The following is a 25725-nucleotide window of genomic DNA, read 5'->3' as shown; positions in this document are numbered from 1 at the left end:
CCATATGAAAGAGGGGAAAAGGAAAATAACAAATGTTGGCAAGGATACGGAGAAAATGAAATCCTCATAAATTACTGGAAAGTGTGTAAAATGGTTCAGCTGCTGCGCAGAACAGGTTGGTGGGTCCTCAAAAAGTTAAGCATAGAGTTACCGTATGATCCAGCCCTTCCATTCATAGGTATATGCTCAAGGGAATCGAAAACAAGAATGCAAACAAATACATGCACGTGCATGTTCATAGCAACACCATTCACAATAGCCAAAAGGTGGAAACAGCCCAAATGTCCATCAATTAATGGATAAACAAATGTGGTCTAAACGTATAATGGAATATTACTCAGCCATAAAAAGGACTGACACATGTCACAACATGGATGAACACTGAAACATTATAAGTAAATAAGCCAGAAACTAAAGGTCACATATTGTATGATTCCATTTATATAAAATATCCAGGGCCTCCCTGGTGGCGCAGTGGTTGAGAGTCCGCCTGCCGATGCAGGGGATACGGGTTCGTGCCCCGGTCTGGGAGGATCCCATATGCCGCGGAGCGGCTGGGCCCGTGGGCCGTGGCCGCTGGGCCTGCGCGTCCGGAGCCTGTGCTCCGCAACGGGAGAGGCCACAACAGTGAGGCCCGCATACCGCAAAAAAAAAAAAGAAAAAAAGAAAAAAAAATATCCAAAGTAAGCAAATCCATAGAGGCATAACGTATGTTATGTATATTTTACCACAATAAAAACCATGAGTAAGGGCAGGTTTGTGACAGTCCTGGGAGCTGGGTGGGAAGCGGAAGCTGGAGGGGAGCAGCATGGTGGCCCAGGCTGGTAGGAGGCAGACAGCAGACTTCCCTCACCTCCCTCTGGAGGGCTATTTGGAAATTCAGTAACCCACAGCTAACATCTATTAAATATTATTGGCCTTAATATATGTCCTTAACTTACAGCCTCACTTCAAATGATGGTAACTTTATCTAATTTACCATTGTGTGGTGCCAGATCTTTCCTCAAAGATTTGAATAATCTCTTAGGTAGTGTTACGGACCTATAATGTTTGTGGAACTGGAACACTTAGCTGCACTGAGCAGTGAGAACAAAGCCTCTGAAGCCCTTGTCCAGCTGCACCATTGGCTGCACCAACGGCTCTTAGTATTACTGTCTTTTGGATGGAAGCTTGACTGTTCCCTCCCTTAGCAAAGCGAGTCTAGTCTGCTTGGTTACGTGCAAGAACTGTTTAGTGCCAAATTCCAGCCACTGTCAAAATGGCCAGAATCTTTATTTCCGTCATTCACTCAGCTAGTCAGTCAGCCATTCATTCAACATAATTATCATAAGCCTGCTATATGTCAGGCACAGTGGTATGTATGCTCAGGTAATCAAGGAGTTTTCCATACCTGTTCATTTGTTGGTACATTTATTATATCTAATTTTTATTCTCAAGTATTGAAACACATGAAGGAAGAACAGAGTACTTGATGTATTATTATTGTTCAAACTAAAAAAACTGTTGACTGGTATTGTTTATATGTAAGTGGAAAGCATTATCAGAAGTCATAAATTTTTAAGACTGAATAAGGAATGAAGAAAATATGACAGTTGAATAGCTTTCTCTTGAGAGTAAGGAAAATAGACATCAGTGAGAGAAAAATCACAACTGTTAAGAAAAAATGGGAAAAGAATCTGAAAAGAATATATATATATACATACGTGCATATATATGTATGTGTATATATATAACTGAATCACTGTGCTGTGTACCTGAAACTAACACAACATTGTAAATCAATGATACTTCAATAAAAAATTCTAATTAAAACTACCCCATCTAAAAGTGCAGTTAAATATATGGTGACACACATATGGGTATGAAGGTATCATTTTATGACTTGATCCTGGTGTGAGACTGGTTTTTATACTTTTCACATCCATTTCCCTTATCCTGGGAACCATCTTACAGACATATACCACTGGTCATAAGGAAATCTGGATAAAACACGAAAATTTAAAGCCTTCACAAAGAAGCAGCTCTTCAGTGCACACTTCATCTAAGTTCTTATTTTCACTTAAAAAGCTGCTAATAGGTTTGTTTGTGGTTTTCTAGATGTCAGTTCAAGTCTCCTTGAATTTGCAGAGATGAGTAAAGACCTAAATAACACATATTTTTAAAAATTATTACAATTTTATAAACTATTCCTCTTTATTATATTTTTCCTAGCTGTATTCTTGTCTGTATCCCTTTTCTTCAGATTACATAGGCCTTCCCTTGTTAGTGGTTAATGCTTGAGACTATCATATGGTATTCTTTCAGTCAATTTAACAAGTGTTTTCTGAGTACTTAGTATGCATCTAGTGTCAACCAAAAAATAATGCAGGAGGCTGCAAATAAGAAAAGTGTTTATTTGGGGTCTTAAGGATCAGAAATCAAGAGACACAGATTCTGGTAACTCTGAAAGAATGTTCCGAGGAAAAGAGTCAGGGGCTTATTGAAACGAAAAGCCAGAGGGTGTTAAAAGTTGCCTGGTGAGAATTATGATGGACTCTGACCTGAGTCAGACAGTATTTGTCCTTAAGAGATCACAAGTTTTTATTTATTTATTTATTTTATTTATTTTATTTTTTTTGGCTGCGTTGGGTCTTCATTGCTGCGCCCGGGCTTTCTCTAGTTGCGGCGAGCGGGGGCTATTCTTGCTTGCGGTGCATGGGCTTGTCATTGCGGTGGCTTCTCTTGTTGCAGAGCATGGACTGTAGGAGTGAGAGCTTCAGTAGTTGTGGCACGAGGGCTCAGTAGTTGTGGTGCACAGGCTTAGTTGCTCTGCAGCATGTGGGATCTTCCCGGACCAGGGATTGAACCCATGTCCCCTGCATTGACAGGCAGATTCTTAACCACTGCACCACCAGGGAGTCCCGGGATCACAAGTTGTTTTAGGGTAGGGGTCTGATAAGTAGATAGACTGTCACAAGTTATTTTAGGGTAAGGGTCCTATAAGTATCTTGAGCTTCTGGCAGGTGTTCTGGATGACTTCATCAGGTCCAAAGGTCAGATTCCATCCAGGCTGAGACTTGCATAAGTCATACTTCCTTAATGGCCTCCCAGCTCCATTTAAGAGAGCTATCTGAGCAATACTGACTCTATTATTATTTTCCTTTCACACTAGGACTTTGCTATCAGATGACATAAAACTGGAAAGGAAATTATGACATTTATACTAATTGACAGAATTTGCAAGTATTGTCCTGATTGTGATGCTGTCTAAAATTATGATCCTACCTAATTTTGTAGAAATATTTAAAAGGTATCCCACTTTCAACAGTTTGGCTAAATATGTTTTTATGATATTGCATGATACAATATATATGCTCACTGTCAGTGATAACTTAACACTTTTATTTGTAATTTAAAAAACTCAGAATGGGGCTTCCCTGGTGGCGCAGTGGTTGGGGGTCTGCCTGCCGATGCAGGGGACACGGGTTTGTGCCCTGGTCTGGGGGGATCCCACATGCCGCGGAGCGGCTGGGCCCACGGGCCATGGCCGCTGGGCCTGCGTGTCCAGAGCCTGTGCTCCGCAACGGGAGAGGCTGCAACAGTGAGAGGCCCGTGTACCGCAAAAAAAAAAAAAAAAAAAAAAAAAAACTCAGAATGGATTACTGGGCTAAAATTGGGAAACCTGAGATCTTATCCTGACTCCATCGCTGATTGCCCAGTGAACCTGAAGAAGCCTTTTCAGCTTCTGTAGGCTTCAGTTTCTTCTATCTTAAAAAGAGGGTGTTGGGCTAGGTTGTCTCTGTGACCCCTTGTAATTCTAAAATATTATTAAATATTACAGCATATAGATAAACCATTGAAATGAGGCTGTTTTAAGGGAATATAACTACTAAAAGTGTTACCCTTTAAGAAAGCTAGTTAGATTCCAGTGTACATACATGATTCCAGTTACTAAACTAAGAATCAGGGGTCATTCTGTTGAATAATATGACCTTTGACAAATACTGGATGAATTATAGTTGAACAACATGGAAAGAGTACTACAAATTTCCAGCTTCCCCCGTACTATTTACCAATACATCCTTTTATCATATGTCCTGATTTTTTTTAAATCCCTTCGGTTTCTTTTGTGTCAGTTATTTTTTCTCAAATAGGATAATGCAGAAAGATTTCTGCCTGTAGACAGAATAGTTGGTCCTTGAGGTCACATTTAATGTTAATAGCTATAAATCTATAAATTAAAATGTCCCTTAAGAAATGAAAATGTCTCTGGTGGAATTCTAGCTTTACTAAGCAAGAGATCTACATTTTTTTTTTGACTTTTAAATGATTATTAGTACAGTATCAGTATACCAAGTAGTGACATGCAACAAGTTCCTGAATTCTATCATCTAGTAATTTTAAATAAGAGAAACCAAAAGCAGCCCAATACTAGTACCCACTGTTCTCTTAGCCGGAAAGGACTATTTTAAGGCTGGCTGTTTACATAGGCTACAAGTAACTATTTACTACTTTTTCATAGATAAAGCCCCTGACCTTCAAGAAAGATTTAGGGAAAAAAAAAATTTAATCCCTTTCTTTCTTAAGAAAATTTTTTTAAAACTATATCTAAGGTCATAGGAAGGAACCTTCATGATATAACTTTTGAACAAGTAGAGTTGCAACATAAAGCTATGACTTAAAATTTAAAAAAAAAACTATATCTAAGAAAGAAAAAGTCAGTGTTCGTAATATGCCACTTGAGCGAAAAGGCATAGGAAAGCAGACAACATATACCCATTAAGTTTCTAAGAAATATGAGGTAAAAAGATAAAATCTTTGGATGGGCTATAAGTTTGTACAAAGAAGCTACGACTGCTATTCTGCAAAAAGTGAAGGGACCTATTATATAATATACAGAAATAATTTAATGCCTTTTCACAAGAATATAACCCAAGCCTTGTTAAAGCCTCATATTCTATGAAGGCATCTAAAATGCCAATCCACGGCACAGCGCTTTTGCTCTTCCCCTATCCGTTTATGCGGTAATTCTCATGGATTTCTGGCCGGATGTCACAGACAAAGGCCAAGAGGTTATCCAGGACTTCATCCCTGTTCTGCCGGAAGTAGGTCTGAAGGATGGTCATCTTCTCCCGGGTGTCCTTCTCCACTTCAGTGCTGCAACTGCCGTGGGATCCCAGAGCCGCAGCTTCCTTGGCCTTGAACTCCTTCTCCCTCTGCAGGCGGTACTGTTCAATTTCAGCCTGGGCTGCTTCTTTGGCCTGCTTCAGCCTCCGGTTCTTTCGCTTGCGGGCCTCGGACACCTTCTCGGCGGCCCGCTTCTCGGCCTGGAGCAGCTGCTGGATGCCCTGCGACTGACTGGCCATAGCTGCAGCGGCGTCTCCGAGACGCCACAGACAGGCCTAAATCGCCGCGTTCGCCCCCTCGGGTCAGCTGACCCAGCCGCCCAAGATCCAAGAGATCTACATTTTGAGTATCACTAATCCTAGAGAAATACGTAATTATTGTCATTTTCCACTCATGTATGCGTTATCCACTTCTAATAATACATACAGAATTTATTGTCCTACCTCCAAAGGGGCCTGGTGTGCTTCCCATCTATTTTTCCTTTGGGTTTTTCGACTTTTTCCCAAAATACTCACTCAGTAATTATTCACTGACTTTATAATGTGCTCCAGGCATTGAGAATATATGCATGAAAGGCATAGTCCCTAAGCCTTAGGAGATTGTAATCCATACAAAGAAACAGTTATATAAAGAGGCCATCACAATATAATGCAATAATTTTTATAAAAGTATATATAGTTATGGAGGAAGCATAGCAGAGGGAGTACTTCAGTATCTTGGGAGTTAGAAAGGCTTCACAGAGGAAACTTATTCTTAATGTAGGAGTAGTTATTAGATAGAAAACGCAGAATAGTGTATTCTAGGCACAGAGAAAATATTCAAAAGGGCACAGTGATATGAAACATCCTCCATGTTCAGCCAGTAGTTTCAGATGTCTGAAGCATTAGGATAGGAGGCAGAGATTAAGGTGAAATAAAAGTGGAGAGGTAGGCAGGGGCCAAGATACCCAGTCTTTAAATGCCTTGCATAGGAACTTGGATTTCTTCGTAAAGGAAATGAGAAAAATTGGTGGATATTTAATAGTGGATCAAATCAGGGATATCAAGGAGCTTTCTGCCTATGTTGTCTTCCAGGAGTTTTATGGTTTCAGGTCTTACATTCAAGTCTTTAATCTGTTCTGGGTTAAGTTTTATGTATGGTGTAAGACAGTGGTCCAGTTTCATTCTTTTGCGTATGCCTGTCCAGTTTTCTCAGCACCATGTATTGAAGAGACTGTCCTTTCCCCATTGTATATTCTTGGCTCCTTTGTCATAAATCAGTTGACCGTATATGAATGAGTTTATTTCTGGGATCTCTATTCTCTTCCATTGATCATATATATCTGACTTTATGCCAATACCATACTGTTTGGTGTGGGGGGGCTGTCTATTTATTTTTTATTTTTCATACAATTTTTCATTCATTTTTTTCATTTACGGTTACTACACAGTATTGGCTGGGTGCCCCATGTTGTGCAGTACATCCTTGAGCCTGTCTTGCCCCCAGTAGTTTGTGTCTCCCTCTCCCCCACCCTTTTATTACTGCCTGCCCACCCCCTCACTGGTAACCACTAGTTTGTTCTCCATATCTGCGAGTCTGCTTCTTTTTGTTTTATTTAGTTTGGTGTGTTTTTTAGATTCCACATATAAGTGATATCATAGAGTATTTGTCTTTGTCTGACTTAGTTCATTTAGCATAATATCCTTCAAATCCATCCATGTTGCTGCAAATGGCAAAATTTCATTCTTTTTTTTACGGCTGAGTAGTATTTCATGGTATAGATATACCACATCTTTATTCATCTGTTGACGGGCGCTTAGTTTGTTTCCATATCTTGGCAATTGTAAACAATGCTGCTCTGAACATTGAGGTGCATGTAGCTTTCAAATTAGTGTTTTTGTTTTTTTCAGATGTATACCCAGAAGTGGAATTGCTGGGTCATATGGTAGTTCTATTTTTAGTTTTTTGAAAACCCCCCATACTGCTTTCCACAGTGGCTGCATCAATTTACATTCCCACCGGCACTGTATGTGGGTTCCCTTTTCTCCACACACTCACCAACATTTGTTATTTGTGTTCTTTTTGATGATAGCCATTCTGACATGCATTGTGGTTTTCATTTGCATTTCCCTGATGATTAGTGATGTTGATCACCTTTTCATATGCCTCTTGGCCTGCATATGAAAAATCTGCATTTCCTCTGGAAAAACGTCTGTTGAGTTCTTCTGCCCCAGTTTTTAATCGGGTTGTTTTTTTGATGTTGAGTTTTATGAGCTATTTTTATGTATTGGATATTAATCTCTTATCAGTAATATCATTTGCAAATATTTTCTCCCATTCGGTAGGTTGTCTCATACTATACTGTTTTGATTACTGTAGGTGTGTAATATAATTTGAAATCAGGGAGCACGATGCCTCCAGTTTTGTACTTCTTTCTCAAGATTGCTTTGGCTATTGGGGGTCCTTTGTGGTTCCACTCTAATTTTAGGATTGTTTTTCTATTTCTGTGAAAAATGCCATTGGACTGTATTGAATCAGTAGATTGCTTTGGGTAGTATGGACATTTTAACATATTCTTCCAATCCATGAGCACAGACTGTCTCTCCATTTATTTGTGTCTTCTTCAATTTCTTTCATTAACGTCTTACGGTTTTCAGTATACAGATCTTTCACCTCCTTGGTTAAATATATTCCTAGGTATTTTATTTTTTTTAAATGGGATTGTTTTCTTAATTTCTTTTTCTGAAAGTTCATTACTAGTGTATAAAAACACAACAGGTCTTCCCTGGTGGTGCAGTGGTTGAGAGTCCCCCTGCCAATGCAAGGGACACGGGTTCGTGCCCTGGTCCGGGAAGATCCCACATGCCATGGAGCGGCTGGGCCCGTGAGCCATGGCCACTGAACCTGCGCGTCTGGAGCCTGTGCTCTGCAACGGGAGAGGCCACAACAGTGACGGGCCTGCGTACCGCAAAAAAAAACACACACACACACAACAGATTGTTTTAATTGATTTTGTTTCCTGAAAGTTTACTGAATTTACTAGTGCTAACAGTCTTTTGGTGGAGTCTTTAGGGTTTTCTATACATTATATCAAACATCATCTGCAAAAAGTGACAGTTTTACATGTTTGCATGCACTTTCCAGTTTGCATGCATTTTATTTCTTGTCTACTTGCTTTGGCTAGGACTTTCCATACTATGTTGAATAAAAGTGGTAAGACTTGGCATCCCTGTCTTGTTCTTGATCTTAAAGGAAAAGCTTTCAGCTTTCCACCATTGAGTATAATGTTAGCTATGGGCTTGTCATATATGACCTTTATTATGTTGGAAGTACATTCCCTCGGTTCCCACTTTCTTGAGAGTTTTTATCATAAGTGGATATTTATGGATTCTGTCAAATTCTTTTTCTGCATCTACTGAGATGATTATATGATTTTTATCCTTCATTTTGTTAATGTTGTTAACAAACCAATGTTGTTAATGTTGGTGTATATCACATTGATTTGCACATGTTGAACCATTGTTGCATCCCTGGAATAAATTCCACTTGATCGTGGTGTATGATACTTTTACTGTATTAATGAATTTGGTTTGCTAATATTTTCTTGAGGATTTTAAAATGTATCTGTGTTCATCTGGAATATTGGCCTGTAATTTTCTCTTCTTATGGCTTCCTTGTCTGGTTTTGGTATCAGGGTAATGCTGGCCTTGTAAAATGAGTTTGAAAGTGTTCTCTATTTTTTGGAAGTTAGAGAAGGATTGGTATTACAGTTGACCCTTGAACAACATGGGGATTAGGGGTGCCAACCCTTCACACAGTGAAAAATTTGCATGTAACTTTATAGTCAGGCCTCTGTATCCCCAGTTCCACATCTGTGGATTCAACCAACTGTGTTTCGTGTAGTACTGTAGTACATATGTATTGAAAAAAATCTGCATGTAAGTGGACCCATGCAGTTCAAACCCATGTTGTACAAGGGTCAACTATAATTCTTTAAATTATAGTTTTGGAGGACATGCATTAGCTCATCAATACTCTGACTACAAGAGACTGACTTCAGATATAAGGACACACATAAACTGAAAGTGAAGGGATGGGAAAAGATACTCTATATACAAATGGAAACCAAAAGAAAGCTGGGGTAACTATACTTATATCAGACAAAGTAAACTTTAAAACAAAGATTATCATAAGAGACAGAGAAAGAGTATTACATAACGATAAAGGGGTCAATCCAACAAGAGGATATAATTTTAATTATGTCAGTGGTAAATCAATACTTTTTTTTCCCTAAAGATTTACTTTAATTTTATTTTTGGCTGTGTTGGGTCTTCGTTGCTGCTCGCGGGCTTTCTCTAGTTGCGGTGAGTGGGGGCTACTCTTTGTTGTGGTGCACAGGCTTCTCTTTGCGGTGGCTTCTCTCCTGGAGCACGGGCTCTGTAGTTGTGGTTTGCGGGCTCTAGAGCTCAGGCTCAGTAGTTGTGGCGCACGGGCTTAGTTGCTCCGTGGCATGTGGGATCCTCCCAGACCAGGGATTGACCCTGTGTCCCCTGCATTGGCAGGAGGATTCTTAACCGCTGTGCCACCAGGGAGGTCCCCAATACATTTTTTAAGCTTGAATTTCAAAGCGTGACTGACAAGCTGGTGGGCTAATGAATGTCCTCCAAAACTAAAAAAAACTAATTTGTACTGCTTTTTCATGAGGTCTTAAATCAAAGCCAGTGTCATGTTCTAAAATTTTTCTATTAACACCATGTTAATCTTAAATATGATATAACTTTATCCTAAGTAGTCTAATAGTATATATATCTAACTTTGATTTTCTACGCTTTACTATTCATTTTTCTCAAAACAAAATTATTTTTTTACATCTTTATTGGAATATAATTGCTTAACAATGGTGTGTTAGTTTCTGCTTTATAACAAAATGAATCAGTTATACATATACATATGTTCCCATATCCCCTCCCTGTTGCGTCTCCCTCCCACCCTCCCTATCCCACCCCTCCAGGCGGTCACAAAGCACCGAGCTGATCTCCCTGTGCTATGCGGCTGCTTCCCACTAGCTATCTACCTTACGTTTGGTAGTGTATATATGTCCATGCCTCTCTTTCGCTATGTCACAGCTTACCCTTCCCCCTCCCCATATCCTCAAGTCCATTCTCAGTAGGTCTGTGTCTTTATTCCTGTCTTACCCCTATGTTCTTCAGGACATTTTTTTTTCTTAAATTCCATATATATGTGTGAGCATACAGTATTTCTCTTTTCTCTTTCTGACTTACTTCACTCTGTATGACAGACTCTAGGTCTATCCACCTTATTACAAATAGCTCAATTTCATTTTTTATGGCTGAGTAATATTCCATTGTATATATGTGCCACATCTTCTTTATCCATTCATCCGATGATGGACACTTAGGTTGTTTCCATCTCCGGGCTATTGTAAATAGGGCTGCTATGAACATTTTGGTACGACTCTTTTTGAATTATGGTATTCTCAGGGTATATGCCCAGTAGTGGGATTGCTGGGTCATATGGTAGTTCTATTTGTAGTTTTTTAAGGAACCTCCATATTGTTCTCCATAGTGGCTGTACCAATTCACATTCCCACCAGCAGTGCAAGAGTGTTCCCTTTTCTCCACACCCTCTCCAGCATTTATTGTTTCTAGATTTTTTGATGATGGCCATTCTGACTGGTGTGAGATGATGTCTCATTGTAGTTTTTTTTTTTTTTTTTTTTTTTTGCGGTACGCGGGCCTCTCACCACTGTGGCCTCCCCTGTTGTGGAGCACAGGCTCCGGACGCGCAGGCTCAGCGGCCATGGCTCACAGGCCCAGCTGCTCCACGGCATGTGGGATCTTCCCGGACCGGGGCACGAACCCGTGTCCCCTACATCGGCAGGCAGACTCTCAACCACTGCGCCACCAGGGAAGCCCTCATTGTAGTTTTGATTTGCATTTCTCTAATGATTAAAGATGTTGAGCATCCTTTCATGTGTTTGTTGGCAGTCTGTATATCTTCTGTGGAGAAATGTCTTTTTAGGTCTTCTGCCCATTTTTGGATTGGGTTGTTTGTTTTTTTGTTATTGAGCTGCATGAGCTGCTTATAAATTTTGGAGATTAATCCTTTGTCAGTTGCTTCATTTGCAAATATTTTCTCCCATTCTGAGGGTTGTCTTTTGGTCTTGTTTATGGTTTCCTTTGCTGTGCAAAAGCTTTTAAGTTTCATTAGGTCCCACTTGTTTATTTTTGTCTTTATTTCCATTTCTCTAGGAGGTGGGTCAAAAAGGATCTTGCTGTGATTTATGTCATAGAGTGTTCTGCCTATGTTTTCCTCTAAGAGTTTGATAGTGTCTGGCCTTACATTTAGGTCTTTAATCCATTTTGAGCTTATTTTTGTGTATGGTGTTAGGGAGTGATCTAATCTCATACTTTTACATGTCCCTGTCCAGTTTTCCCAGCACCACTTATTGAAGAGACTGTCCTTTCTCCACTGTACATTCCTGCCTCCTTTATCAAAGATAAGGTGACCATATGTGCGTGGGTTTATCTCTGGGCTTTCTATCCTGTTCCATTGATCTATCTGTCTGTTTTTGTGCCAGTACCATACTCTCTTGATTACTGTAGCTTTGTAGTATAGTCTGAAGTCAGGGAGCCTGATTCCTCCAGCTCCATTTTTCGTTCTCAAGATTGCTTTGGCTATTCAGGGTCTTTTGTGTTTCCATACAAATTGTGAAATTTTTTGTTCTAGTTCTGTGAAAAATGCCAGTGGTAGTTTGATAGGGATTGCATTGAATCTGTAGATTGCTTTGGGTAGTAGAGTCATTTTCACAAAGTTGATTCTTCCAATCCAAGAACATGGTATATCTCTCCATCTATTTGTATCATCTTTAATTTCTTTCATCAGTGTCTTATAATTTTCTGCATACAGGTCTTTTGTCTCCTTAGGTAGGTTTATTCCTAGATATTTTATTCTTTTTGTTGCAGTGGTAAATGGGAGTGTTTTCTTGATTTCACTTTCAGATTTTTCATCATTAGTATATAGGAATGCCAGAGATTTCTGTGCATTAATTTTGTATCCTGCAACTTTACCAAATTCATTGATTAGCTCTAGTAGTTTTCTGGTAGCATCTTTAGGATTCTCTATGTATAGTATCATGTCATCTGCAAATAGTGACAGCTTTACTTCTTCTTTTCCCATTTGGATTCCTTTTATTTCCTTTTCTTCTCTGATTGTTGTGGCTAAAACTTCCAAAACTATGTTGAATAAGAGTGGTGAGAGTGGGCAACCTTGTCTTGTTCCTGATCTTAGTGGAAATGGTTTCAGTTTTTCACCATTGAGGACCACGTTGGCTGTGGGTTTGTCATATATGGCCTTTATTATGTTGAGGAAAGTTCCCTCTATGCCTACTTTCTGCAGGATTTTTATCATAAATGGGTGTTGAATTTTGTCGAAAGCTTTCTCTGCATCTATCGAGATGATCATATGGTTTTTCTCCTTCAATTTGTTAATATGGTGTATCACATTGATTGATTTGCGTATATTGAAGAATCCTTGCATTCCTGGAATAAACCCCACTTGATCATGGTGTATGATCCTTTTAATGTGCTGTTGGATTCTGTTTGCTAGTATTTTGTTGAGGATTTTTGCCTCTATGTTCATCAGTAATATTGGCCTGTAGTTTTCTTTCTTTGTGACATCCTTGTCTGGTTTTGGTATCAAGGTGATGGTGGCCTCATAGAATGAGTTTGGGAGTGTTCCTCCCTCTGCTATATTTTGGAAGAGTTTGAGAAGGATAGGTGTTAGCTCTTCTCTAAATGCTTGATAGAATTCACCTGTGAGGCCATCTGGTCCTGGGCTTTTGTTTGTTGGAAGATTTTTTATCACAGTTTCAATTTCAGTGCTTGTGATTGGTCTGTTCATATTTTCTATTTCTTCCTGATTCAGTCTTGGCAGGTTGTGCATTTCTAAGAATTGGTCCATTTCTTCCAGGTTGTCCATTTTATTGGCATAGAGCTGCTTGTAGTAATCTCTCATGATCTTTTGTATTTCTGCAGTGTCAGTTGTTACTTCTCCTTTTTCATTTCTAATTCTATTGATTTGAGTCTTCTCCCTTTTTTTCTTGATGAGTCTGGCTAATGGTTTATCAATTTTGTTTATCTTCTCAAAGAACCAGCTTTTAGTTTTATTGATTTTTGCTATCGTTTCCTTCATTTCTTTTTCATTTATTTCTGATCTGATGTTTATGATTTCTTTCCTTCTGCTAACTTTGGGCTGTTTTTGTTCTTCTTTCTCTAATTGCTTTAGGTGCAAGTTTAGGTTGTTTATTCAAGATGTTTCCTGTTTTTTAAGGTGGGATTGTATTGCTATAAACTTCCCTCTTAGAACTGCTTTTGCTGCATCCCATAGGTTTTGGGTCGTCTCCATTGTCATTTGTTTCTAGGTATTTTTTAATTTCCTCTTTGATTTCTTCAGTGATCACTTCGTTATTAAGTAGTGTATTGTTTAGCCTCCATGTGTTTATAGTTTTTACAGATCTTTTCCTGTAATTGATACCTAGTCTCATAGCGTTGTGGTGGGAAAAGATACTTGATACAATTTCAATTTTCTTAAATTTACCAAGGCTTGATTTGTGACCCAAGATATGATCTATCCTGGAGAATGTTCCATGAGCACTTGAGAAAAATATGTATTCTGTTGTTTTTGGATGGAATGTCCTATAAATATCAATTAAGTCCATCTTGTTTAATGTATCATTTAAAGCTTGTGTTTTCTTATTTATTTTCATTTTGGATGATCTGTCCATTGGTGAAAGTGGGGTGTTAAAGTCCCCTACTATGAATGTGTTACTGTCGATTTCCCCTTTTATGGCTGTTAGTATTTGCCTTATGTATTGAGGTGCTCCTATGTTGGGTGCATAAATATTTACAATTGTTATATCTTCTTCTTCGATCGATCCCTTGATCATTATGTAGTGTCCTTCTTTGTCTCTTCTTGTAGTCTTTATTTTAAAGTCTATTTTGTCTGATATGAGAATTGCTACTCCAGCTTTCTTTTGGTTTCCATTTGCATGGAATATGTTTTTCCATCCCCTTACTTTCAGTCTGTGTCTCTAAATCTGAAGTGGGTCTCTTGTAGACAGCATATATATGGGTCTTGTTTTTGTATCCATTCAGCCAATCTGTGTGTTTTGGTGGGAGCATTTAGTCCGTTTACATTTAAGGTAATTATCGATATGTATGTTCCTATTCCCATTTTCTTAATTGTTTTGGGTTCGTTATTGTAGGTCTTTTCCTTCTGTTGTGTTTCTTGCCTAGAGAAGTTCCTTTATCATTTGTTGTAAAGCTGGTTTGGTGGTGCTGAACTCTCTCAGCTTTTGCCTGTCTGTAAACGTTTTAATTTCTCCATCAAATCTGAATGAGATCCTTGCTGGGTAGAGTAATCTTGGTTGCACGTTTTTCTCCTTCATCACTTTAAGTATGTCCTGCCAGTCCCTTCTGGCTTGCAGAGTTTCTGCTGAAAGATCAGCTGTTAACCTTATGGGGATTCCCTTGTGTGTTATTTGTTGTTTTTCCCTTGCTGCTTTTAATGTGTTTTCTTTGTATTTAATTTTTGACAGTTTGATTAATATGTGTCTTGGCGTATTTCTCCTTGGATTTATCCTGTATGGAACTCTCTGTGCCTCCTGGACTTGACTATTTCCTTTCCCATATTAGGGAAGTTTTCAACTATAATCTCTTCAAATATTTTCTCAGTCCCTTTCTTTTTCTCTTCTTCTTCTGGAACCCCTATAATTCGAATGTTGGTGCATTTAATGTTGTCCCAGAGGTCTCTGAGACTGTCCTCGGTTCTTTTCATTCTTTTTTCTTTCTTCTGCTCTGCAGTAGTTATTTCCACTATTTTATCTTCCACATCACTTATCCGTTCTTCTGCCTCAGTTATTCTGCTTTTGATCCCATCTAGAGTATTTTTCATTTCATTTATTGTGTTTTTAATCGCTGCTTGATTCATCTTTAGTTCTTCTAGGTCCTTGTTAACTGTTTCTTGCATTTTGTCTACTCTATTTCCAAGATTTTGGATCATCTTTACTATCATTATTCTGAATTCCTTTTCAGGTAGACTGCCTATTTCCTCTTCATTTGTTAGGTCTGGTGGGTTTTTGTCTTGCTCTTTCGCCTGCTGTGTGTTTTTCTGTCTTCTCATTTTGCTTATCTTACTGTGTTTGGGGTCTCCTTTTTGCAGGCTGCAGGTTCGTAGTTCCCGTTGTTTTTGGTGTCTGTCCCCAGTGGCTAAGGTTGGTTTAGTGGGTTGTGTAGGCTTCCTGGTGGAGGGGACTAGTGCCTGTGTTCTGGTGGATGAGGCTGGATCTTGTCTTTCTGGTGGGCAGGTCCACGTCTGGTGGTGTGTTTTGGGGTGTCTGCAGACTTTTTATGATTTTAGGCCACCTCTCTGCTAATGGGTGGCATTGTGTTCCTGTCTTGCTAGTTGTTTGGCATAGGGTGTCCAGCACTGTAGCTTGCTGGTCGTTGAGTGAAGCTGGGTGCTGGTGTTGAGATGGAGATCTCTGGAAGATTTTCGCCATTTGATATTATGTGGAGCTGGGAGGTCTCTTGTGGACCAGTGTCCTGAAGTTGGCTCTCCCACCTCAGAGGCACAGCACTGACTCCTGGCTCCTCAATTTGGGATGATTCGTTGTCTATTCATGTATTCCACAGATGCAGGGTACATCTAGTTGATTGTGGAGCTTTAATCTGCTGCTTCTGAGGCTGCTGGGAGAGATTTCCCTTTCTCTTCTTTGTTCTCACAGCTCCCGGGTCTCAGCTTTGGATTTGGCCCCGCCTCTCCGTGTAGGTCGCCGGAGGGCATCTGTTCTTTGCTCAGACAGGACAGGGTTAAAGGAGCAGCCGCTTCAGGGACTCTGGCTCACTCAGGCCGGGGAGGGGGAGGGGCATGGAGTGCGGGGCAAGCCTGCAGCGGCAGAGGCCGTCGTGACGTTGCACCAGCCCGAGGCGCGCCGTGCGTTCTCCCGGGGAAGTTGTCTCTGGATCCCGGGACCCCGGCAGTGACGGGCTGCACAGGCTCCCCGGAAAGGGGCCGTGGATAGTGACCTGCGCTCGCACACAGGCCTCGTGGCGGCGGCAGCAGCCCCAGTGTGCCACGCCCGTCTCTGGGGTCCGCACTTTCAGCTGTGGCTCGCTCCCGTCTGTGGAGCCCCCTTAAGCAGCGCTCTTAATCCCCTCTCCTCGCGCACCAGGAAACCAAGAGGGAAGAAAAAGTCTCTTGCCTCTTCGGCAGCTCCAGAGTTTTCCCAGACTCCCTCCCGGCTAGCTGTGGCGCATTAGCCCCTTTAGGCTGTGTTCACGCCGCCAGCCCCAGTGCTCTCCTGGCACTCTGACTGAAGCCCGAGCCTCAGCTCCCAGTGCCGCCCACCCCGGTGGGCGAGCAGACAAGCCTCTCGGGCTGGTGAGTGCCAGTTGGCACCTATCCTCTGTGCGGGAATCTCTCCGCTTTGCCCTACCCAGGTACGTGGGGAGTTTCTTGCCTTTTGGGAGGTCTTAGGTCTTCTGCCAGTGTTCAGTAGGTGTTCTGTAGGAGTTGTTCCACGTGTAGCTGTATTTCTGGTGTATCTTTGGGGAGGAAGGTGATCTCCGCGTCTTACTCTTCCGCCATCTTCCCCGGAAGTCAAAACAAAGTTTTAGGCAGTAAATAGTAATGTCATTCTTTATAAAGCTTTTCCTACTTTTCAACATTAAAAAAAAATAGAAAACAAGTAATAATGACGGCACAAAGATTTTCTAACATAAATTTACCAATGCTCATTTTCAAAGAGTCTTTCTTTTGAATAATATAGTAAATGCACACTCACACATATCTTTTTATAATCTTAGTAAATAATATAGTAAATGTTGGGTCTTAATCATTTATAATTTTATCCAGAATACTTTTTTTTTCTTTAAGAACTTTGAATCTTTGGCTTCTTGTATTGACTTTCTAGGTGGCCTTAAGAAAATTATTGTATCTTTTTGCCAATTCCCTAACCTTATAGGTGATGATAGTGTTATTATTTCAGGAAGAGTAAGACAGGATGTAGGTTTTGTAGAGCATTAGAAAGGTGTAGCTAAAAAAGACAACAAAGACCCCAGGTCCTGATTTAGGTCCTTTTTTAGACTATATAGCATTATTCCACAAGCAGGGATAAAGATTTAAATAGATGGAATATTTATTTGTAATTTAAAATAATTTTCATTCCCCCCCCCAAAAAAAGTTGTGATGTGCTACATCTTTAAAAAAAATTAGCACGACACTACAATTTCCTTATCTTATAATGGAAATTTTATGGCATCCAATAGATTAATAGATGAATGTAACATTAAAAGAGCCCTGAAGTAGACACATACATACAGTCAATTGATTTTTTTAAAGAATTTAAAATGTTTATATTTGCCTTTAGTGATTACATTCCTTTTCTTCTTGACTTCTCTTTGTTTCTGTTGTCTTTTTAAAAAAAAATTTTATTGGAGTATGGTTGCTTTACACTGTTGTGTTTGCCTGCACTGCACAACAAAATGAATCAGCCATACACATACAGATATCCCCTCCCTTTTGAACCTTCCTCCCATTTAGGTCACCACAGTGCATTAGGTAGAGTTCCCTGTGTTATACAGTATGTTCCCACCAGTTGTCTATTTTATACATAGTATCAATAATGTATAGTGTCAATCCCAGTCTCCCAATCCCTCCAACCACCCCTTTTCCCCTTGGTATCCATACATTTGTTCTCTACAGTCTGTCAACTGATTTTTGACAGTGATATCAAGGCAATTCAGAAGGGGAAAGAATGTTGTCTTTTCAACAAATGGTATTGGAGCAACTGTGAAATAGGAAATGAACCTTGACCCCTACCTTACCCTTGAGATTGGTAAAGCCTTTAGAGACAGGACACTCAAGTCACTAACCATAAAAGAAAACAGTGATAAATTGGACTTCATGAAAATTAAAAACTTCTGTCATTCAAGAGGTACCATTAAGAAAATGAAAAGGTACATACTGTCAACAACTGTGAAGGGTCTACAATTTCACACTATTTGTAGACTAACAAGTTAGCCTGCCACAGTTTCATGAATGGTGATAGAAGAATAAGACTCCTGGTCAGAGATAAAGGACAGTTTATTACTCACAGCAACAGCAGTAGCCAGAATATCAGCATTTTAAAGCCATTTCCCCAAGCCTCTGGTATAGCAGGATGCTTTAACAAGCTTCCACCCTGGCCCACAGGAGAAATCTGTGGCAGTTGGGTCACCGGTAACAACCCTGGCCAGAAAGTTGAGGCTGATCTGAGTGTCTTCCACCACCATGGTACGTAGTGTAATTGGTCAATTCAAGTAATCAGGAACAAATTTCATACCACCTTTTAGAATTAGATGATTCCCATTGTGGGGATACCTTCCTCAATGAGCACATGAACTACAAGTCAGTTATCCCTCATTTCGGAGGGGTCTTCTCAGTCATCTGAGGGCTACATAACCTGCTGGTGGTGTTTCTTTAAACATTTGAATGTCTCTTATGACTACTGCCAGGGTGCAAGTCATTGTATTTTCAGGAATAAAGGAAAAAAAGATGGCTTGCTTCTGCACCACAGTGTATTCCTGAGGTGCATGCACATGATGACCCTGTAAAGAAAGTTTATTTACAATTACTAGGGCAGTGGTAGTATATTACACATGAGACTTCTATGAGTTGGCCCTGCTTCCTACACTCCTCTCAGCTGGGCCAGTTCACTTTTAATAATGGAGTCTAGTCCTTGTTTTGTTGAGCAGCTACCTGAAGTCATCAGCCTAACCCGTCAGGTTGGTCAGTGCCACCAGCCGAGTCACATTTTTCGTCCCCACAGAATGACTGAGTGGTGGCCATGGGGATGAGGATAGAGATGACACTCAAAGGTGCTGATGTATGTTTAGCATGGGATATACAGGATCTGGGCCATCTGCTGTTTTTAATGACATTGTCAGAAATATTTAAGGCAATAATAATCAAACTGTGGTACAGCCAGCTAAATTTAAGGCACTTGGAACAGTTTGAGAGAGTAGCACCAGGGTGTTTTCCTTCATGAGGAAGGTTCCAGGGCCTATTCTGAAGGACAAAATTATTAACACTCCTCCCTTCCCCATATCTCTCAGGATCTAAGCTGTTGCCTTTCCAGATTTTGAGATTGCTGTTCTCCCTCCATTGCCACAAAATTGGCGTATCTCATTCCAGAAGCTATAGCTTCACCTTTTTTTCCCCCATTCACCCCTGACCTTGTACCAAGATCTTTTTCCCAGAAGGGTCAAGTATGAGAGGAAAAAGTCATTTTTATACATCTTACAGAGTTCCATTAGATCCCCCCACTTTGCACTGTATTGGTGACAAGTATATTCAACTAAGTGATCATGACCTAGGACCATGTGACTCTAACAAGAGAATCCAGGTAGCTGAACCAGAATTGAGGTTGAAACGCCTATTCCCCCTTTTGGCTGGACTGCCACCCAGAAGGTGTACCAGCCAGACTGGGCTGGGATTGTCATAAGGGAAAGAAGCATCATGCCAGAATCAGGTGGGAATCCCAAATTTTCTAAATACGTCTCTATAACCTGCCTCTCCTTTCATCCTAATCACTACCCATTACCCAGGAAGTAGCTAAGAAGATAAGATTCCTTTCTAGAGAAAGTGACATTTAGTGACCAAACTGCTTTATTACTAAGGTGTAAAGACCTGGAGGAGATGAGGGAGATAGAGTCAAATCTTTTTGAATTAATTTTTGAGTTCTATCAGATACGGTAACTCTTGAGTGGCTGTTGAGTGGCTTTTGCAATAAAAGGTATACTGTTGACAGACCGTGAATGGTCTGGAAAGCTGAAAAATGGCAAAGGTCACCTTCAAGAGCCATGACGATGTGGCTGATCAGGTGGGAATGGCAGCTCAGTAACCTGGAAACGTGTCAGTGGTGGGGAAGCACCCCGCCTCCCGCCCCCAGCTCTGCTCTCTCTGCACAGCGACGTCTGTTTTGTTTTCTCATAGCTGGTACTGAGGTTGGGTACCGTCAGGTTTCTGATGAGCCCAACCATCAGTGAACAAGGCCCAGGCATTTAATGGAACCTTTGTGAATTGAGGGCCCCACTGAGCCAGCAGCTTTGCTTCGGATGGTGGAATAGAGTAAAAGTTTCTCCCATAGGGAAAGCTGCCACTTGTTCATGTACAGACCAGATGCCAGGGGGCCCAGGCCAGCTGTGTTCTTGAACTTACTGTTTCCATTGAACAAGCAAAGCTTGTTAGGCCCTCTCAACTTATGAGTCATTGAATCTGCATTGACTCACCCCAAAATGGGAATATCAGACTGGAGAGTCACAAGGCTTCCTTAAACCAGGCATTCTTTTTGAAAGTAGTTCAACAGCAAGGTAGTAGTTGCTTTTCAAAAAGGGTGCACCTCGGAATTCCCTGGTGGCCCAGTGTTTAGGACTCTGCGTTTCCACTGCAGGGAGCACGGGTTTGATCCCTGGTCAGAGAACTAAAACCCCACATGCTGTGCAATGAGGCCCCCCAAAAAGGGGGTGGTGTGCCTACCTGATAACTGTGTCAGGGAGGCAGCAAGTCCAAAACCCAAGAGATGCCTCCAGGTCAAGGCTGTTTTCCTTTGTCATAGGCTCCAGGTCACAGGGTCATTAGTCATAGAGACTTACCTCCCAAAAGAGTCATGAAGATGTGGGACTTCAAAAGCAGACAGCATGTCAGCAGCTTCCTGGACAGGTGCAAATGCAGCCTGCTGGTCCAAGTCCCCTCAAAGTACTGTGATAAGTAGTTTAGTCCGTATAAAGTACCAGGTAGAGTGCTGAAATGAGACACATACTATCTCCAGTACTCAAAGATTTGGATAAGGTGCTTTTAGTTCTGAGCTGCACAAACCAAATGCAACTCCACTGTTTTGGGTGACCCATGATCACACCACGTGTGATCAGGTGGTGAGGTTCTCATGGCTGATACCATCTATTTCAGCTTTGAGAACTCTCTGACTCAGTACCATAGCCACAGGGCTTTCTAGCTGAGGTCATGGGGTTGCCACTGGCTGGCTCAGGTTTGCACAGTGGTGACCTTCTTTGCCGAGTCCATCTTCATCCAGAGCAGTTGCTCTCCCATCACTGACATCTCTTAATTCCCACTCAGTTTCTACATAAGGGCTAGGGGAGTTTTCCAGGGTGGTAGGCTGACCACAAAAATTTACCTAAGTTTCTTTGGGTTAATTTCTCATTCTCTAGTTGGTCACTTACATCAGCATTCTAAATCCAATCTGAGGTAATAAGAACCTGAATACTAAGCAAGGCCTCATTCTTGGTTTCCTACAAGAGTTTATCTGTCTCTGGGAGACCTCCTGAAAGGATAAAAGCAGCCATGACCCACTTCCAAAACCTGAGACCTTTTACTGTCATTTCCAAATAGACTTGAGGTCAACAAGATAGACTGTAGGAAAGACAGCCCAGCTGATACCATTTGTCCTTAAGACCATTCATTACACACCCTGCCCCCTCAACTCCCAAGTAAACCAGACACTGTTCTAATGACTGGCCTGACTTATGCCCATGAATTTCTCTCCTTTCATGGTCATTACAGATATGTGTCTCTGTAATTGTCTGAAAGAGAGCAGAACCTTTTGCCTGAAAGGGAACAGTACTAAAATGAATCTCCTGGTTGTTCCCGTGGGACAGACCTGAGGCTGATTAACAGGGTGGTAAGGAAGTGCCCCAGCCCAGAAGAGATTTAGCAGCAGTGAGGACACCTCTGAGGCACCTGTCTTGAACCTGTTTCCTGGTGTTCAGCGTGCAGCCACCTCCGCAGTTCACCCTCAGTAACAGGCAGTGAAAGGAAGGGCCGTTTGCTTCCAGAACTGACTGTACAACTTGGTCAACATGTTTACTGCAGGTTCCCAAGGCCTTCCCTCAAGTCTCTGCGAGGCTCTCATCCTTCCTCTTTCAGAAAGTCATGTCTCGGGCCTCCCTGGTGGCGCAAGTGGTTGAGAGTCCGCCTGCCGATGCAGGGGATGCGGGTTCGTGCCCCGGTCTGGGAGGATCCCATATGCCGCGGAGCGGCTGGGCCCGTGAGCCATGGCCGCTGGGCCTGTGCGTCCGGAGCCTGCGCTCCGCAACGGGGGAGGCCACAACAGTGAGAGGCCCGCATACCGCAAAAAAAAAAGAAAGTCATGTCTCTGTCAGAATCCTATCCTCGTCACCAAAACTATAAGGAATTGGAGATTCTACCCCACTTGCAAGTAACGTAAGTTAGCCTGCCACAGTTTCATGGATGCTGGTAGAAGACATGAGACTCTTGGATCAGAGGTAAAGGACAGTTTATCACTCACAGCAATAGCAGTAGCTAGAGTATCAGCATTTTTCTGCTGGTTCCCTGAGCCCAGTTCCCCTAGAGCAATGCGGAGGGAAAGATGACCCCCTCTGCAACCAATGGGTTGTGGTACAGAAGAGGAATCCTGAGCTTAAGGAACCCAAATCTTTTATAACAGGCAATAAGCATGGCTGTCCTTTTCTCCAGAGGGAGGCAATTATCTTCACTATACCAGACAGTAAGAATGCTTGCCCCTTGATCTTGAGGGAGACACTGTCTCTTCCTAACACTGCCTGTCTATTGGGCTGCTTGAATGCCCTCACAACTGGGCAGTTGGCCTTCAGAGCCAAGTGATCCCGAAGACAGCAAGGCAGAAGCTGCAGTGTCTTTTTTTTTTTTTTTTTCTTTTTGCGGTATGCGGGCCTCTCACTGTTGTGGCCTCTTCCGTTGCGGAGCACAGGCTCCGGATGCGCAGGCCCAGCGGCCATGGCTCACGGGCCCAGCCTCTCTGCGGCATATGGGATCCTCCCAGACCGGGACACGAACCCGTATCCCCTGCATCGGCAGGCGGACTCTTAACCACTGCGCCACCAGGGAGGCCCTGCAGTGTCTTTTATAAACTATCCTTGGAAGTCACACACTGCCATTTCTACAATATCTTGTTAGTTACACAGGTCAGCTCTAGGCACTGTGGAAGGGGACTGAACAAGGAGGTAGAAATCACCGAGGACCATCTTGGAGGCTTGTAACCACAATGGTTACATAAGCTATTAGCATCGTAGTTAGCTAGATAAAGAGTATATGGGAATTAGGTAAGTCTACTGTTTTAAAATAAAAGTTGAAGAATTTTAAATGAAAATGTAAGTTACAGACTGGAAGAAAATATTCACAAAACATATCTGACAAAGATCTTGTGTCCACAAAATATAAAGAATTCTTACAACTGACTGATAAAAAGATAACCCAGTTAACAAATGAACACATACTTCACAAAAGTAGATATTCAGTTGGTCTTTAAACACATGTAAAGATACTCAAGATCATTTGTTATCTGGGAAATGCAAATCATTACCACAATAAGATACATTTCATTCCTACCAGACAGTCAAAATAACTGGAAACTTCCCTGGAGGTCCAGTGGTTAAGACTCTGTCCTTCCAATGCAGGGGGCACCAGTTCGATCCCTGGTTGGGGAACTAAGATCCCACATGCTGCATGGCATGGCCAAAAAATAAAATTAAATAAAATTAAATTAATAAATAAATTCCTGATTATTCTTTTAAAATAAATAAATAAATAAAATAACTGGTAATATCAAGTGTGGGTGAGGATCTGGAGCAACAAGAACTCTCATTTAGGGCCTCCCTGGTGGCGCAGTGGTTGAGAGTCCGCCTGCCGATGCAGGGGATACGGGTTCGTGCCCCGGTCTGGGAGGATCCCATATGCCGCGGAGCGGCTGGGCCCGTGAGCCATGGCCGCTGGGCCTGCGCGTCCGGAGCCTGTGCTCCGCAACGGGAGAGGCCACAACAGTGAGAGGCCCGCATACCGCAAAAAGAAAAAAAAAAAAAAAGAACTCTCATTTATTGCTGGTTAGAGTGTAAAACAATACTTGGGAAAATACTTATCTAGTTTCTTACAAAGTGACATGTATACTTTCTATATGACCTAGCAATTCCACCAGTAGGTATTTATCCAAGAGAAATTAAGACACATGACCACTAAGAGAGTTATACACAAATATCCATAGCATCTGTATTCATAATACATAATAACCCAGAGCCGGCAGCTACCCAAATGTTTATCAGTAGGAGAATAGGTAAACAAATTGTGATACAAATCTTGTTTTCTGATATGTGTTGTGAATATTTGCTCCTGGTTTGTGGCTTTTTCATTTTTTAAGCAGTTTCTTTAAAAGACCAAGAGTTTAATTTTAGCAGTCCAAATATTTATGGTTTTAACATTTTAAAGTGATTAGTTGTATACAACTGGTATTCTAACTCAGAGAGAAGGTTGCCAAAACCTCTACAGTGAAGGAGTCTCTGGGGGGCACTAACAGGAGTGTCTGTTATTTTGCAATTGGGACAGATTCTAGAGCCCTTTGTTAGAGTGGCCCCCATTCAAAGTGAGCTAATTTGCAAGTAACAGCATAAATGGGCTTGTGTACAAGTTGTAAATGAGAAATATGTTTCCTTCAGAACACAAAAAAAAGCCTAAAAGAAGTTGTGGGTGCTGAGAGTCAACAGCTGTTTCTTGACAGTGTCAGAGAGAGAGCAGCCTTCAGTTTCCCAAATAATTTTCAGGAATCTCATCGAGGTGGCAGGGGGACCGTACCCTGTGTGTGGGGCAGTGGCCCATCCTCCTTTTGTGAGCACCTTGTATTACCTGTACGTCCTGAACGAGTGTGTCAAAGAGGCAATCATCAGGGTAATGTCATACCCGTGTCCCTAGAGAAAGAAGGACGTAGTTAAGGTCTTGCCCTCAGAGATTGCGTGCAATGACAGGGCTGTGAGCTACCCGCCCTGGGAGCTGGGTAAAGTATGTCATAGCCCTCTGGAGGGGAAGGCAAACTGCAGTCAAGAGGCTGTTGAGGGCTTCCCTGGTGGCACAGTGGTTGAGAGTCCGCCTGCCGATGCAGGGGACACGGGTTCGTGCCCCGGTCCGGGAAGATCCCACATGCCGCGGAGCGGCTGGGCCCGTGAGCCATGGCCGCTGAGCCTGCGCGTCCAGAGCCTGTGCTCCACAACGGGAGAGGCCGCAACAGTGAGAGGCCTGCGTACCGCAAAAAAAAAAAAAAAAAAAAAAAAAAGGGTGTTGAAATAGGCACTGAACAAGATATTCAACAAATTCTCTAATAGCAAAATATTTACCATTTGCTGATTGGATGAATTTGGTAAATTCAGAAGTACTGGCTACAGGGACCTTAACGAGACCCACAGCAATCCAGGCTCATGGGTAATCCACTGTGAGGCACATTCATTCTTCCCAAGTTTAAGAGCAGGGTGAACTGGGCTGTTAAATGGCAAAGCAGTGGGGCTACTCACCACTTCTCTAAATACATCTTGTCTAAAGGGTTTCAATCATTAAAGACTGTTTTAATTTACATTGGGCATATTAACTATTTTTTTTTTTTTTTTTTTTGCGGTACGCGGGCCTCTCACTGTTGTGGCCTCTCCCGTTGTGGAGCACAGGCTCCGGACGCACAGGCCCAGCGGCCATGGCTCACGGGCCCAGCCGCTCCACAGCACGTGGGATCCTCCTGGACCGGGGCACGAA

The 25725-nt window shown here is 41.8% G+C and overlaps 2 protein-coding genes across 2 annotated transcripts in view; one reads left to right on the top strand and one right to left on the bottom strand.

Moving 5' to 3' along the window:
* DNAJC1 (DnaJ heat shock protein family (Hsp40) member C1) overlaps positions 1 to 25725 on the top strand; it is a 214825-nt gene that overhangs the window by 146939 nt on the left and 42161 nt on the right. The gene's annotated exons all lie outside the window — the stretch shown is intronic.
* Positions 4864 to 5413, bottom strand: LOC132487707 (V-type proton ATPase subunit G 1-like). The gene has a single exon (XM_060095447.1). It carries the CDS (start codon positions 5343 to 5345, stop codon positions 4989 to 4991), a length of 357 nt encoding a protein of 118 aa, XP_059951430.1. The 5' UTR covers positions 5346 to 5413; the 3' UTR covers positions 4864 to 4988.

Source organism: Mesoplodon densirostris, chromosome 4 (genome assembly GCF_025265405.1).
Source record: "Mesoplodon densirostris isolate mMesDen1 chromosome 4, mMesDen1 primary haplotype, whole genome shotgun sequence".
Taxonomy (NCBI): Eukaryota; Metazoa; Chordata; class Mammalia; order Artiodactyla; family Ziphiidae; genus Mesoplodon; species Mesoplodon densirostris.
The sequence above is the reverse complement of the archived record's forward strand: the minus strand, read 5'-3'. Positions and strand labels throughout refer to the sequence as shown.

Coding starts and splice junctions, on each gene's coding strand:
- LOC132487707 (XM_060095447.1), bottom strand. CDS start 5,345: ATGGCCAGTCAGTCGCAGGGCATCCAGCAGCTGCTCCAGGCCGAGAAG.